Here is a 14,726-nt window from a genome sequence, read left to right as displayed (position 1 = left end):
ACGCAGAAAATTCCGTGTTTATATTTAAAAAAATAGCTACATTGCAGTTAGTCTGAAGTTAGTGACATTAAGTCACCTTTTGACATCGCTTTTTAGCTACCTGCTTTACAATTTTTGAGTTGTGTGTGTTTCTCTTGAGTTCACAAGTTCAGGGTGTAATATATGTGGGATAGTTATGGAGCTTCCAAATAAAATGCACAGTTTTATGACACTGATTCGCCTTTTATTAAATTTTTTTTAAAGTTGTATTTTATATCCTATCTAATCCTTTTCTCTCCACTAGCTTTCTCCCTTTCCCCCAGCTCCGTTCTCTCACTTTTACATTCCATACCCACCTGTACGTTGTCTTGAGTGGTAACGAGGCAATGTTTGCAGCTGGGCTGGTCGTGCTGCGGCGAGGAGTGGGGCATGTGCGTGGTGCTGCTGCGGCACTGCGCCGCCAACGCCAACGCCACGCGCGCGCACGCCTCGGCCACACTCTACGCGCTCATGCGGCAGCACTACCAGCTGGGCAACGTGAGTCATCATACCATAGAATAATAAATAAGATAGCCCGTCCAACTCCCGCCTACGTGGCGAGTCAATGCCTACACGAGCGTAGGGTTGTCATGTTATTATTTTAGTTGCACTTGCATACAGCTTGCAAAATATTTAATTTGAAAAAATAAAGTACCCGTCACTGTATTCCCGTGATATATTGAAATAATGTTTGTCAAAGGCAATACTGACGTACTGATGTTTTTATAAAGGTATCACGGATTGGTATATCGATTATGGAGTATGATTATGAAAGTTTACACGACTGGAATGTAATTTGTTGGAACCATGATACATACAGTTGTTACAAGTAAAGAATAGTATCACATGGACATGGGCAGGATATAGCAAATACATAAATATAAATTGCTATATTTAAGTATGTAATGTTATTGGTGTTATAAATATAGGTTATTTATACATCGAGATCATATTGTTAGAGATTACTATCCTGCATAAATTCTAAGACTGAATAATGTACTTTTTTACAGGAAATGTTTTTAGTTTGGAAGTGAATAAATTGTTTTTTGTTATATTTTTTATATTGTTGGACATTTTGTTGTAAGTTTGAATGGATTTGTAATATGGACCTTTTTTATAGATTTCTAACATCGGTTTTGGGAGGATTAGTTTGCCTTTGCGACGTGCAGTTTTGTTGAATTCAAACTGATTAAGATTATTTCTTGCAAATGTGACGATTTCTTGAAAAAAGTTCTCTAAGGTGCACATATACAATTATTATGATACATATATAAGACAACTAATAGTAAACAACATAATATGAACAGCCTATTATACATCCCAGTGCTGGATACGGATTGTTTTTTAATAAAAGAGCTTTAAACTGCATAAGTTGGAGGCACTGCCACTGCGCCCGTCACCCTGAGACATAAGTTGATAACTTGTGAAAAGTGGGAAATAAAATAATGATGAAAATGTGTTTCACACACCTTATAGTTATAGAACTATATCGTCACTAAACTTTCTCAAACTTGTATTTTAAAGCGCAAAGTTACAAAAAATGGATTGTACATAGGGCGCACTTTAAATTTCCGGAACTGGCCACTTACATAAACAATATTTAAAATGTAATTACGACATTTGAAAATGGAACTCTTTGGCTGTAGAATACAGTTTGTTTCATCTGACTGTCACTTGTTTTTACATTGTGGCGTCTTTTTAGAAATTGGTTGTCTACATCACCGTGGATTTAACTCGTGAAAATTTTCGTAGTATTTTTTTCTACGACTGTAAGTGTAATTTAACAGCTCAGCGGAGCTTCGCTCGGCTTCAAACTGCATTTGGCGATGAAGCACTATGCAAGACGAGTATTTATAGCTGGTTTGGAGAATTCAAACGCGCTCGTGTGAATCTCAGTGACGAATTTCGTGATGGTCGCCCGTCCACTGCTGCGAACAACAAAAACATCGATGCTGTGCGCCGTATGATCAAAACAGACAGACATGTGACATATCATGAGATTCGGGCATCTTTAGGCATAGGCATGAGACAAATACAATCAATACTACACAAACATTTGGGTGTGAAAAAGCAGTGCTCTCGGTAGATCCCACACAATTTGGCCGAGGCTCAAAAAACGGATCGCATCACTTGGTGCAATGCCATGCTTACCAGATTCAACGAAGGGGCGTCTAATTTGTTTCAAATTCGTGGAGAATAGTTGTACCGTGAATAGTGATTGGTGCCCGACCATTTGTTTGCCGGAAGTTATTGACAAACTCCGTAAAAATAACCATAAACGCCGAATCATCTTGCACCACGATAATGCCAGTTCTCACACGGCCAGACAGATAAATGAATTTTTGAAGGTGAACAACGTTGACATTATGAGCCATCCCGCGTACAGTCCCGCCCTGGCACCTTGTGACTTTTATTTATTTCAAAAATTAAAAACCAGCTACGCGGTCAACGATTTCCATCACCTGAAGAGTATGAAAAATATGTTTTGCAGGCTGATTTCTCATCACATTTCCTTCACATTCACACACTGGCTTTTGCCTATTCTTAAAGTAATGTATCCAAATTAACACCCTTGATAAGAAATTTAAAATGAATACGAAGTTTTGCCATCTCCTGAATTGTCCCTCTGTATAAGATACGAGTTTGAGAAAGTAAAGCATCGATATACTACCTTGAAATATGACTACACCTCTCTGTATTTATGTATGTATATATTTATTTATTTATTTATTTATTTATTGGTTCAGCAACAGCTTAACAAACTTAACATTTTTAAATCTACATTTTATATTTATGTAAGACTAGTCTGTAAGCCAATTACAGCCGAACACAATACATCATTCACATAATCATATTAAAACATCATTTAAAAAAGAAAGAAAAACATTACCACAATTATTTATATGCAATTTAAAAAATATATTCTTTAAGATTTTATAGATAACAATTTGATAACAATTTGTAATTTTAGAGCACTGAAATTTAATTGTCAATATCTGATGAGTAGGCCGCTACTACTTTGTCTTTATGACGGGATAAACTGTCAAAATATATATCCAGGTTTATATATAGGTATATATATATATATACCCTGTATATATGTATATATATATATACATATATATATATGTATTTGATTTGTTATCTTTTCCCCTTAAATTTAAATGACTTTTCAAAAACTGCAGAACTTCAGCCGCGTAAAGATGCAAGTGACGATGTCGCTGTCGTCGCTTGTGGGCACGTCCACGACATTTAGCGAGGAGTCCTTACGCCGCGCACTCAAGACCATTCTCATGTACGCTGAGCACGACGCAGATCTACAGGATACTTCCTTCCCTGAACAGGTAAGAGGCTACATGTTTTGGTTATTTTAAGAACTGTTTAAAATATGAAATTACCTTAATAATATACCGATAGGTACCGTTATTATGGTTTCCTAAATCATTTTGGTTCCTTCCAAACACATATTTGTAGAGAAAAACATAAATCCTGAAATGGCCCTGACCCAGCATAAATACCGTCTGACCGTTGTAAGTCAGAACTGCGCTGGTTTTTCTACCAGTACTTATGATGAGCGATCGCATCCCAGTAAGCCATACCACAAATTATAATACACATTTAAAATTAGTAAAATCCTCGTGATTTTAAAATTTCAGGTAAAAGATCTCGTCTTCAATTTGCACATGATCCTATCTGATACGGTGAAGATGAAGGAGTTCCAAGAGGACCCTGAGATGCTGTTAGATCTCATGCATCGCATCGCGAGGGGATACCAGCATAGCCCCGACTTGCGGCTGACCTGGCTAAACAACATGGCGCAGAAGCATATGGAGGTTAGTATTGGCTTCACGCGTAAAGTTTGCCATATTACAGGCGTTACGGATCTTGAAGAGCATTACTGTAATAATCAGGTGTGGGAACAGACAGATTATAATTTAACAAAATCTTAAGTGGAGAATTTCTACCTCTGAAATCCCGGAAGGAATAATTATAAACGGCAATAAATTAAAACAAAATAATTGTATTTTTACTCTGTAGTAAAGTAATTGCTAAAAATATGGAACAAAATTTGTTGTCACTAAGGAGGCGATATGGATTGAAACCAGAGAACAATTAATACAGTAAAAGTGGGCGTAACACTTATACGTTAGGATCGTGTTATTTATCTCTCGCAAAACCTGTAAAATCGTAGGCAAATGCCTTCTTTTGCTGTTTTGAAGTGCAAAATGATAATCGTACCTATAACATTATTTGTGGTTTTGTGTCATATCATCTTTAAGTCTTATTTCAATAATGTAATCCTCGTAACGCTGCAATATGGTAAACTTTTTTCTTTGGAGAACGTTAATAAGCGTTAGTCGTTCGTCGTCTTTCAGTTAATGCTGCTAGATGGCGTCACGTTGAATGAAACTTAATATAAAATTGTAACGCCGTGTCTTTGATTGACAGTCCAGAATTTGTTACTTCTTTCTTTCTTTCTTTCAATATTTCATAGCGTTTAAATTTTTCGAGGCTTAAAGCACTTCCGTTGTTTTTTTTCTTCCGTGACCGCTGAAATTGGGAACTCAAGAGCAGTAACTTCAACACTGATGTAACTCAAAAATCGTAAACATCTTTTTAAATTAGAAACTGCTACCAATTATCAAAACTCAATTATTATTAATAATTGAGTTATTGCAATTCCTTTGTCTACTTTTATATTTCCTTCGAGGAAACGAGTTCTAACGAGAATCGCGAAAACGCAATAGTGAACCGTAGTGTACTCCGTTTAATTTAAAACCACGAGCAGAATTGTGTCACTCGGTCGCGTTGTTCGAGAAAAGCTCTGTAAACGCCTCGGCGGCGCCCGCAGCGGTCCAACCACGCCGAGGCCGGCATGTGCCTGGCGCACGGCGCGGCGCTGGTGGCCGAGCAGCTGGCGCTGGGCGGGCGCGGCGCGGCGCTGCTGGAGCGCGTCACGCGCAACGCGCTGGACGAGAGCTGCGCCGACGCGCTGCACCACCACCTCACGCGCAAGGAGCTGCAGGTGCCCGACCTCCCCACTTTGCGCGCAGGGCCATTCGTGCAATGCTAACCTCGCCTTACCCGTTTCCGCCAGCTTGTGTCTGGCTGACGGACACGGTGGCAGTGCCCCTCGTTGCGATTTGAAGCTCTGAGTGGCACTGTGACAGTTGCGCAGTGTGCAAGCTGCGAACGCTCTTATCGAGTGAAATCAAGTTATAAATTAATTTATCAATATCAAGAGATGTGCTATTTAAACTTTCTTTATATTTAACTGCTTTTGGTACTTTGATAAATGAATTTCATTCCAGTTGACGCGCGGGAGTCTTATGAATCAGCACGCGGACTGAAAGCGTTGCTATACATATTGTTACTTCCTACCAAATACAAATCTAGAAAGTGTCAGATAATACGGGAAAAACTTAAAAGTTGATTATTGATAAATTTATTACGTTTTTGAAACGGCGAGGAACAAAAATTGTTGTTTATGATGTTAATAATACAATCCTATAAGGTGGTTAGTATTTCACAAAAATCCCTGTATGCACACACATTTTAACAGCAGTAAAAAAAGCACTGGCACATTTAGAGGAAATTACTAAAAACCACCACACGAATGTACTTTTACCAGAGTCTGACTAGTGATGTCGCTATATTTATTGCAATATTCATTTTTTATTCGATACCATGATATTTTTACCACCTTAATGTTTACATATAGTCTCATCCGACCTACAGGCGTTGTTAGAGCACGCGGCAAGCGAGCTAATGACTGCCGGCATGTACGAGACGGTGAACGAGGTGTACAAAGTGCTGATTCCTATCGTCGAAGAACACAGGGACTATAAAAAGCTGGCTAACATACACAGGTGAGTCGGCGAACTAATTTTCCTTCATGACAGACTCTTTAGTAGCAGTATAGTTCCTTGTGAAAGAGTTCGTCCGGGGAAGTACCTACCTTATCTATTTCTGCCGTCAAGCAGTAATGTAAGCATTACTGTGTTCCGGTTTTGAGGTTAAGAAGGGTGCTGGTGAAATTACAGGGACATGGGACTCGTCAACTTATGTCTCAGAACGACCGGCGCAGTGGCAGTACCCCTCAGATCTTTGCTATTTAAAGAGCTGAGAGGTAATAAATACATCTGTTATGGACACGTTCCACACGTTGTTGTTCGTCCCTTCCCTTGAAAAAAAATCTACCATAGCTGTCGAGCTGCACCTTTTACTGCATATGTGCTGCCATTGAAAATATTTTATAGCAATAGCGTCCTGGGAAGTACTGCCACCATATTTATACAAATTTTAATTAAGATTTTGTGCAATAGCTTTGCTAGAGAAGATATATAGCGTTACATAGAAGATTTAACGACTATTTTTAAACTTGTTTATAGTTTATTTTATGTACATTTAGACATGTGTAGGATCCTGTAAAGGAAAACATATTATTTAACACTTATGACAACGAAATTTAAAAAAAACGAAAATCACCCCTTGCAGATAAATCGTCGTTTCGCATTAAGCCCACTCATTCCTTCCAACCATTCACTCCTCGAAACCTCTTCCAGACATTCTATCCGCTCGCTTAAATCTACCTTTCGTTCACAATGTTACATTCATTACCTCATATATTATATTATTAATAATAATACAGTGCTTATGTCTACAACTACAACCACCAACCAGGTAATTTTCTGTACTTTGGATACCGTAGTGACGGAATTGACTCCAGGATACTGCCAAAAATATCAAGACCAGAACCAAATTAAAAAAGGTCGTTTACCAATTTAGTCCAACTTGGAATCGAAAACAATAATAATACAAAGATCGAACATTTAGAAAAAAATCCTTCAATCCGGCTGGATTCGAACCAATGTTTTCTAGCAAACCGTGCTAGACGCTATGCCAACTAACTCACGGAACGAACCAACGGACCTTACAAATTTTTCTATGTGCTAGCAGTCTTTGTTTTGATATTTTAACGACTTTTTTGCCATAGCAATCTTTGAGAAATCTATTTCTACACTCAGACTGGTACCTTTTCAGTTACCAGCAGCTGACTAGAGATGTCGCTTTAAGAATTGTAATTTAATTTATGAATGTTTGGATCTGAATGGCAGGATGTTTCGTCACCATAAGAATCTTTTTTTTTTGTAAAATTAATTACTCCACTGTACTCTAGCCAAATTTGATGTATAATAAATGTCAACGAACAAAAACATGATTTTTAGGGTTTTCATCTCAGACTCTTTCACAGTTATCACAATTAAAATATTTTCCTGCGAAATTCAACTAGATTATGGATAATACTAAATCTTTAAGCCATGTTTATAATAAATATTATTCAACAGACGTTTCAAATCACCTAAAAATTACATAAAAATAATAAATTTAAATTTAAATAGTAAAATTATTTGTAAAACTGTATCATTCCTAGTGACTTTTTATTTGAATTGAAATTAATCTCTCCCGATTGCAAACATTCGAGTTCTGGTGGTAATTCAAGTTCGGAATCGGAAATAGATTCTCGATGATATAATATGTAGTAAATTAATATCACGTAAAATCTTATAGTTTGTATCTTTTTATCTACCATTACCTACTATTAGCAGTAAATATTAAAGGATGCAAAAACCTATGTTTATTCCTAAATCATACAAATCGGTAGGTATTTTGTAAACTTTATAATAATTGGCTAGGTAAGTATCACTTCTACATAATCCAATTACCTACTTACCTATTTCAATTCCAATTACGAGAGCAGACCCTGGGCAGAGCAAGTCTTAATAAAGAGCATTGAAAAAAAAATGTTCTTTTCCTATGCCATCATTGGTTGCCTAGCAACGTTTTGTTATTAAACATTCTACATCTAATTTGGCTAGAGTATAGTTTGTTATAATTGTTAATAATATAATTTCAGTGGAGTCTCAATGAAAATACAAGACCAGTGGTTTCAAACTAGTGAAGTTGAGGCCCTGCAATGTAGTCACCCATTTTGGTCACACACCAATATCAACATTGATTTCCAGCAAACTAAACGAAGCGTTCACCCGCATTGACCAATTGCACGGCAAGCGTGTGTTCGGCACGTACTTCCGCGTGTCCTTCTACGGAGCACGCTTCGGCGACCTTGACGGGGAGGAGTTTGTTTACAAGGAGCACGCTCTTACTAAGTTACCCGAGATCTTTAGCCGGCTTGAAGTAAGTAAACAATATGTTTTAATAGTAATTTAGATGCAGTTTTATTAGCCTCCTAAAACTAAGCAAACTACAATGAGGAAGACTAAGCGCGTAGAAGTAGTTTTTATAGCTGTAGAACTTCTTGTGAAAGTGTTTTTGCCTACCTATTTTTGCCGGCAAGCAATAATGTGACTCAGTGCTATGTTTCAGTTTTGAAGGGTAAGGGTTATTCAAATATTGACCATGAACTCTTGAAGTTTGACAAATATGCGTATCAGATGGCATTATGTGTTACAAACTAATATATACATGGTTGATAGATGGCGATAATCCTAAATAAAACAAAAGAATGGCCGACGGTATCTTCAAATGCCTGTGAATTAAGCGCCATCTAGTTGATTCGTTTGTTATCAATAGAAATTAGAGTCGCTACACCTGGTTTCAGCGTCCTGATTTTGATTCAAATTGGAATCGATCAGATAGGGTAGTCTCGAAATCAGATGGGTTTATGAGCGAGAATATGAACCTGATTCTTACTATGTCTTTCTAACTTGTGAGTTAAATCAACTATTGTTCCGATTTGAAATGTCAAAAGTTTCCGATCGGCCAGTTGTGAATCGCAATAATGCACCTCGACTCGGAAAAGACGCAGCTTCCGTTCGGGAGAGGCAATCAAAATCAAGCTGCTGAATAGTAGTTTTCAGAACAGTAATAGAAGGCACAAAGCACAAGTTAACAGCGGAGCCCTCATTAAGCTCAAGGCCTGTAAAATAATAGACAACTTATTTTCACTGTTACATGAGCCAATTATTACAAACACATATTAGTTACAGAATGAAATTCAATTTGAAACCTTATTAAGTTACAAAACATTATTATTTTGTAAAACATTTAAAATTTTATTGAATTGATGTTCAATTATTTTTGTGTGAAATTATTCCACTAGTTTTTGTTATAATTATTAATACAAAGATCGAAAACTCAGAAAAAATTCCTTCGATCCGGCCGGATTCGAACCGACGTCCTCTAGCATACGGTTCCAAAGGCTTATACCAACTAAGCCACGGAACGAACCAGCAGACGTCACTAATTATTCTATGTGCTTGCGTCGTATCTTTATTTGGTTTTTCAACGACTTTTTAGCCGTAGCGCCATCTATGAGAAATCTGTGATATTTCGTCACCCAGTTAGATACTTTTACAGCTACCAGCCCCGGCTAGAGATGTCGCTATTCATTGTAAAACATTATTAAATTATTAGATCATTAGAAACATTATTAAGTTACTGTAACATTACCATTAGATACTAAATACCCACTACGGTCTCTTGTATCATGATAAGCAGTCCTCTTAATTTATGGGTCTATGCTATGTACGATTTCGTGAAAAGATATTGATTTCAAATATTATTCCACAGAATTTCTATAGCCAACGTTTCGGTCCCGAGAACGTAGTGATAATAAAGGACTCGAATATCGTTGACCTAAACACGCTCGATCCGGACAAGGCGTACATACAGATCACGTACGTCGAGCCCTACTTCGAGGCCTACGAGCTGCGCAAGCGCGTCACGCATTACGAGAGGAACTTTAATATTAGTGAGTGTTTACATATACAAGGTTATTTTTAAATTGCTAAAAACCTCGTAAGACTATGTTACTAACATCATAAACAACAATTTTAGTTCCATGAGTTTTAATAAATCGTCACAAGTTTACTTTTGCACAAAAATCATAATCATTTAATCATTGCATCACATGGGTAATGTACAGAACTTCTTAAATTAATATAGAGTCCAGGCGTGTAACCCTGTAGGGCAACGCAATTTATCTTATACAAAAATTATAAAATTTAGATTCAGTTCACTTAAGTCTATAAAAATAAAATTGTACATTATATAAATTTGTGTTAAATTAATATCATAAAAGAAAATAATTGCAATAACAATAAATTTAAACTATAATAATAAATTTATGACAAAAATAACAATTAAAAAAATGTCATTAATATTAATCACATATACCTGCAGCCTATGGGTCAACTACACTCAGAAAGCTATCAACTCTCTGAGAGTTATATATAACAATATATTCCGGATGTTGTTGCGGCTGCCGCGATTCTGTAGCGCGTCAGGAATGTTCACCGATGCTCATGTAGACGGATTTGCCGCCATAATGAGAAAAAGAGCGGGATCCTTGATGCGCAGAGTTCGTGGCAGCGGTAATAGCATTGTGGGTATTGTTGCTGGCAGGGTCCAGGGTTCATTTTTTGAACACTGGACTAAATTACATGTATGTCCTAAAGCCAGCACGTATTTATGAATTTTTATTTTCTAACACTAGTATGTAAGTTTTTGTTTGTTATACTAACCAATATGGATGAAATCTGAATTAAAGTATTTGAATTTGAATAATTATCTCAAAGGTTTCTAACGTTTATAATAATATTCATAATATGCCTTTGCTCTCGAAAAACTCTTTTGACTTGACCTATATTTGGCAATCAGTCGGTCAAGGTCGGTCCCATCGATGCGTTCGCGCCTCGTATTTTGTTCTAACTCGATACTCGAATTATAAGTACACGGAATCCGTGTGAATACTCGGTGTGGTGATGTGTTGAAAGTCTGCCGTGCATATGTACATGTTATGTCCAGTCTGCCCTAAGAGCTACAGGCAACTGATAAAAATCCAACAACTGCCGAACACGAGTCCGTGAAGTTCACCTGACCTGCCATTGCTGTCCTGCGCAGAACGCTTCATGTACGCGACGCCGTTCACGGCGGACGGGCGCGCGCACGGCGACATCGGCGAGCAGTGCAAGCGCAAGACCATCCTCACCACGGCGCACCATTTCCCCTACCTCAAGACGCGGATACAGGTACTGCCGCCGTCTTTTCTCATCATTACCAACTGACAGGACGAACAAGTCGTGCGCCTGATGGTAAGCGACACGTTTACCTACCTATAAGGTGATCGACTACGATATTCGACTCCTCCTACGTAAAGTATCATATGTCGAAATTGCCAAGTTTACAGGGGAGCGTTTTACAGTTCTACGTTTTATTCGGCAAACTCACATAGAGTGATCATCTAATAGATCATTCAACCGATATCTAAGATTTTATAATACTCTATGTGAGTAACGAGCTTTGCCGAATAAAACTAAGAAATGCTAAACTCGCGTGTTTTGCTTATTTCAGTGAATTCAGAACTTTAAAAGGCTCCCCTGTAAACATGGCAATTTCGACATACGATACTTTACGTAGGTGGGGTCGATATTTGAACGCGAGCCTAGATTTTAGGAGGTAAATGTCACGCAATCCGCAAGCTTAAGTTTGCTATAAATAAAATAAGAACAGGCGGAGAAAATTTCACAGAGATCCGACGTCGACAAGCCCCCGATGGAGACTGACGGGGCAGCGTCATTAAAGCGCTGGGCAATGTTCAAACTTTGGAATAAATGTGAATTTAGTAACTATAGGGCGAAAGTTAAAAACACCAAAATTTAGCAGGTTCTTTGTTTTACTTAAAGAGAAATATCTTCTATGAAAGTTATATGTAAAACTCGGATATTTTACTGAACTGTACTCAATGCTCAAGTCAGGATTTAAGCAGACTTGAGTATGATTTCAAGCTCTGGAAATACGACCCTAATGGCAAGGAGTTGAGTATGATTTCTAGTGCTTTGAATCATACTCAAGTCCTGACTGGAGTATTGAGCAGAGTTTTAGAATACGACCCTTAAAGTATTATTTTAACCAGTTTTCCGTTGTATATGGTCAGATAAAGTATCTCCTATCGTATAACAAATTAGCAGATACTTTAGACATTATCCTTAGGTGTATCGTATATTTTTTTATAAGAACGTTATTTAATAATAAATATCTAAACCATTTGATCTAGTAAAACAGTTCTTCCCGCTTCTCTTCCAGTGACGCGCCTAAATCGCAAAGAGTTGCCTTGACTTCTTTATCCAATGTAGATTATAAAAGACTTTACCTTAGCTGTTATCGAATATCAGTATGCCTGCCTATTCACTACTTATATTGCACATTTTCTGACGCGTATAAGTTTTGCAGGATTGATATATAGAAGATAGGTCGAATAGTACGTCTGTAGTGAGTCCAAGACTGGATCGACTAAGACTTTGTAACGATGGGGCACTAAAGGTATGGTCCCATAAAAAATACACCTTTTAATTTTTTCCTACTAAACTATTACATTTATGGCAAAATGTGATATGACAATATTTAATTAGGACAATAGGATTTCTCGATTAGAATTTTTTTATAGAGGCGTCGTGAAAAAAAATCCGATGTCCGCAATACCGCAGATCCGACCCACTGTGCGTTGCAAAGTTAAGATAAATATAGTGTACCTGCTTGTATCCAATTACGTCAATTTTTAATGTTCTTTAGTGATTTCCCGAATCAAGAAACGGTCCAGGATGTAAAAAATATTGTCGTAAAGCAGTCACCGTTTTCTGTCTATGTTCCTCGAAGTTTACGTAAAATTACTCTCTCTATCTATTCCGATTCTTGTTCATCACCATGATATTCAATTAAAGTAACACTTAGAAAATATTCAGTTCGATCCGTATGTATGTTTTGCAGATCTTTGTTTTTTTGTTTTTAACGCCTTTACTGTAGCACCATCTGTGAGAAATCTATGAAAGTTTTTTCTTCACTCAGGGAGATACATTTACAGCTACCAGCCGTTGACTAGAGTTGTCGCTTTAATAATTATAATTAAGTTTTATTGAATGTCAGGGTAAGCGATGGATGCACGTCGCGTCCGATCCGATCGGCTGGTCTGGAAGTCTTTGGAAGAGTCCTATGTTCAGCAGTGGACGTCTTCCGATCCGATCGGCTGATATGTTGATGATGAATGTCAGGATTTTTAACCTTTCCAGGTCGTGCAACGTACGCAAATTATCCTGACACCAATTGAAGTGGCTATCGAAGATATTCAAAAGAAGGTAATATAGACTTTAAATATTATAAATGTGTATTTACAAAGCGCAACACCTGGAGTTACTCGTTTTTCTTAGATAAATCTGCCTTACAAATGAGTAGTGCTTAATCGAATGTAGTTTACTTAATTAAGAACCAAAAATATATAATATGTATTTCATACCATAATGAAACGTGTCAATGATATTCACGTTTAAGCGAGTCAAAGCATTTGTACGGTGTATCTGTAATCTTATAATAGGATAATTTGGTTTGATATTGATAAGTAGATTTATTTGTTTGATAACTAATAATGATAAATTTTGATAGATTGATGATTTGAATGAGTACACTGCGCGATGGCTGATCGTGAACTTATTTAAATTACGACAATAAGGCGTAGATGGAGTGCATTGTTGGTCGTAGACCGTACAATGTTGCTTCCATGTCTTACATAGCTATCTTATAATTTAAATAGACCCAATATGACCCGATTACAGCGACCCATTAAACCAGATTCATCCCCTGGTTTGCCACCCTTGGAGGTGGAATATTTTCTTCGCATTTAAAAGGGAACAATACTGAGATACCATCTTTTAAAAAAAACGATTCACAAATAATAAATAAATGAATAAGTAATCTCGTAACATATACACAAATAATCGAATTGAGAATCACCTCGTTTTTTGAAGTCGGTTAAAAAATATGAAACGTACATAACATTTTTTTAAGCAAGCTAGTATGTAATAAAAATAACAATTGAAAATGTCTTTATTATCTTTCACAAAAGAAACTTATACTTACATGCCTATGGCCCTGACATTTTATTTCATTTGTGAAAGTCTGGTGTCCATACTTGTATTAATCTATGATATAGAGTACCATGCTCTCACTAGACAAAGCAAAATAAAAGCAAAAAGAATTTATAATTCCAAAAATTGTTTCTCAAGTTAGTGACGTAAGATATCATCGACTGCGCGTGCACAGGTGGCTGAATATCTATAAGTGCAGGTGTTGCATATCTTAAACGTGTGAAATACACGAGAGCGGGCGCGGGTCGGGCGGCTGTCGGGTCGGGTGCATGGCGGGTGGGGTGCATGGCGGGTGTAATTCCAAATATTTATATGGACGACGACACACCCCGCGCAGGCGCAAGCGCGGGTACTGGTCGGGTTAGAATTACACTCGTCGTACACCCGACCCGACACGCGCCCGACCTGCACCCACATCATAGTGGTTCGCGCTTTGTTGTCTAAATTATTTACATCCAAAGCGCCAGTTTATTTTATTTTGGCTTAAATATAACGTCGTTTAAACGCCTTATAAACTTAACTCGTAAGAATATCATACTTTTATTAATACGGTTCTAGATTAACGAGCTAGCAGCTGCAACCAGTCAAGAGCCAGCTGATCCCAAGATGCTGCAAATGGTGCTGCAGGGCTGCATTGGCACCACCGTCAATCAGGGACCACTCGAATTGGCACAGGTTAGATAATACTTTAAGAGGAACCGTGCCCAACAATGGGACATAGTTTCGTTGATACATAGGTACTAAACCTACTTACTACTAAACAGCACT

General features: G+C 37.5%; 1 protein-coding gene across 4 annotated transcripts in view; it reads left to right on the top strand.

The window, feature by feature from the left end:
• The window catches only part of LOC113234489 (dedicator of cytokinesis protein 7), a 76,823-nt gene that overhangs the window by 57,056 nt on the left and 5,041 nt on the right, over window positions 1-14,726 (top strand). For 2 of the 4 annotated variants that reach the window (XM_026469834.1, XM_026469826.1), the window contains 10 exons: window positions 376-516; window positions 3,204-3,362; window positions 3,675-3,851; window positions 4,871-5,044; window positions 5,758-5,888; window positions 8,046-8,217; window positions 9,613-9,793; window positions 10,945-11,072; window positions 13,107-13,172; window positions 14,517-14,633. In XM_026469834.1, coding sequence (XP_026325619.1) covers window positions 376-516; window positions 3,204-3,362; window positions 3,675-3,851; window positions 4,871-5,044; window positions 5,758-5,888; window positions 8,046-8,217; window positions 9,613-9,793; window positions 10,945-11,072; window positions 13,107-13,172; window positions 14,517-14,633 — 1,446 coding nt within the window. Of the gene's footprint in view, window positions 1-375; window positions 517-3,203; window positions 3,363-3,674; window positions 3,852-4,830; window positions 5,045-5,757; window positions 5,889-8,045; window positions 8,218-9,612; window positions 9,794-10,944; window positions 11,073-13,106; window positions 13,173-14,516; window positions 14,634-14,726 lie in introns of those variants that run through there. The other 2 variants (XM_026469842.1, XM_026469850.1) reach the window with 2 other exon arrangements.

Source organism: Hyposmocoma kahamanoa, unplaced genomic scaffold (genome assembly GCF_003589595.1).
Source record: "Hyposmocoma kahamanoa isolate Upper Pololo Valley unplaced genomic scaffold, ASM358959v1 102, whole genome shotgun sequence".
NCBI lineage: Eukaryota > Metazoa > Arthropoda > Insecta > Lepidoptera > Cosmopterigidae > Hyposmocoma > Hyposmocoma kahamanoa.
Note: the sequence above shows the minus strand (reverse complement) of the source record. Positions and strands in the feature narration are given on the sequence as shown.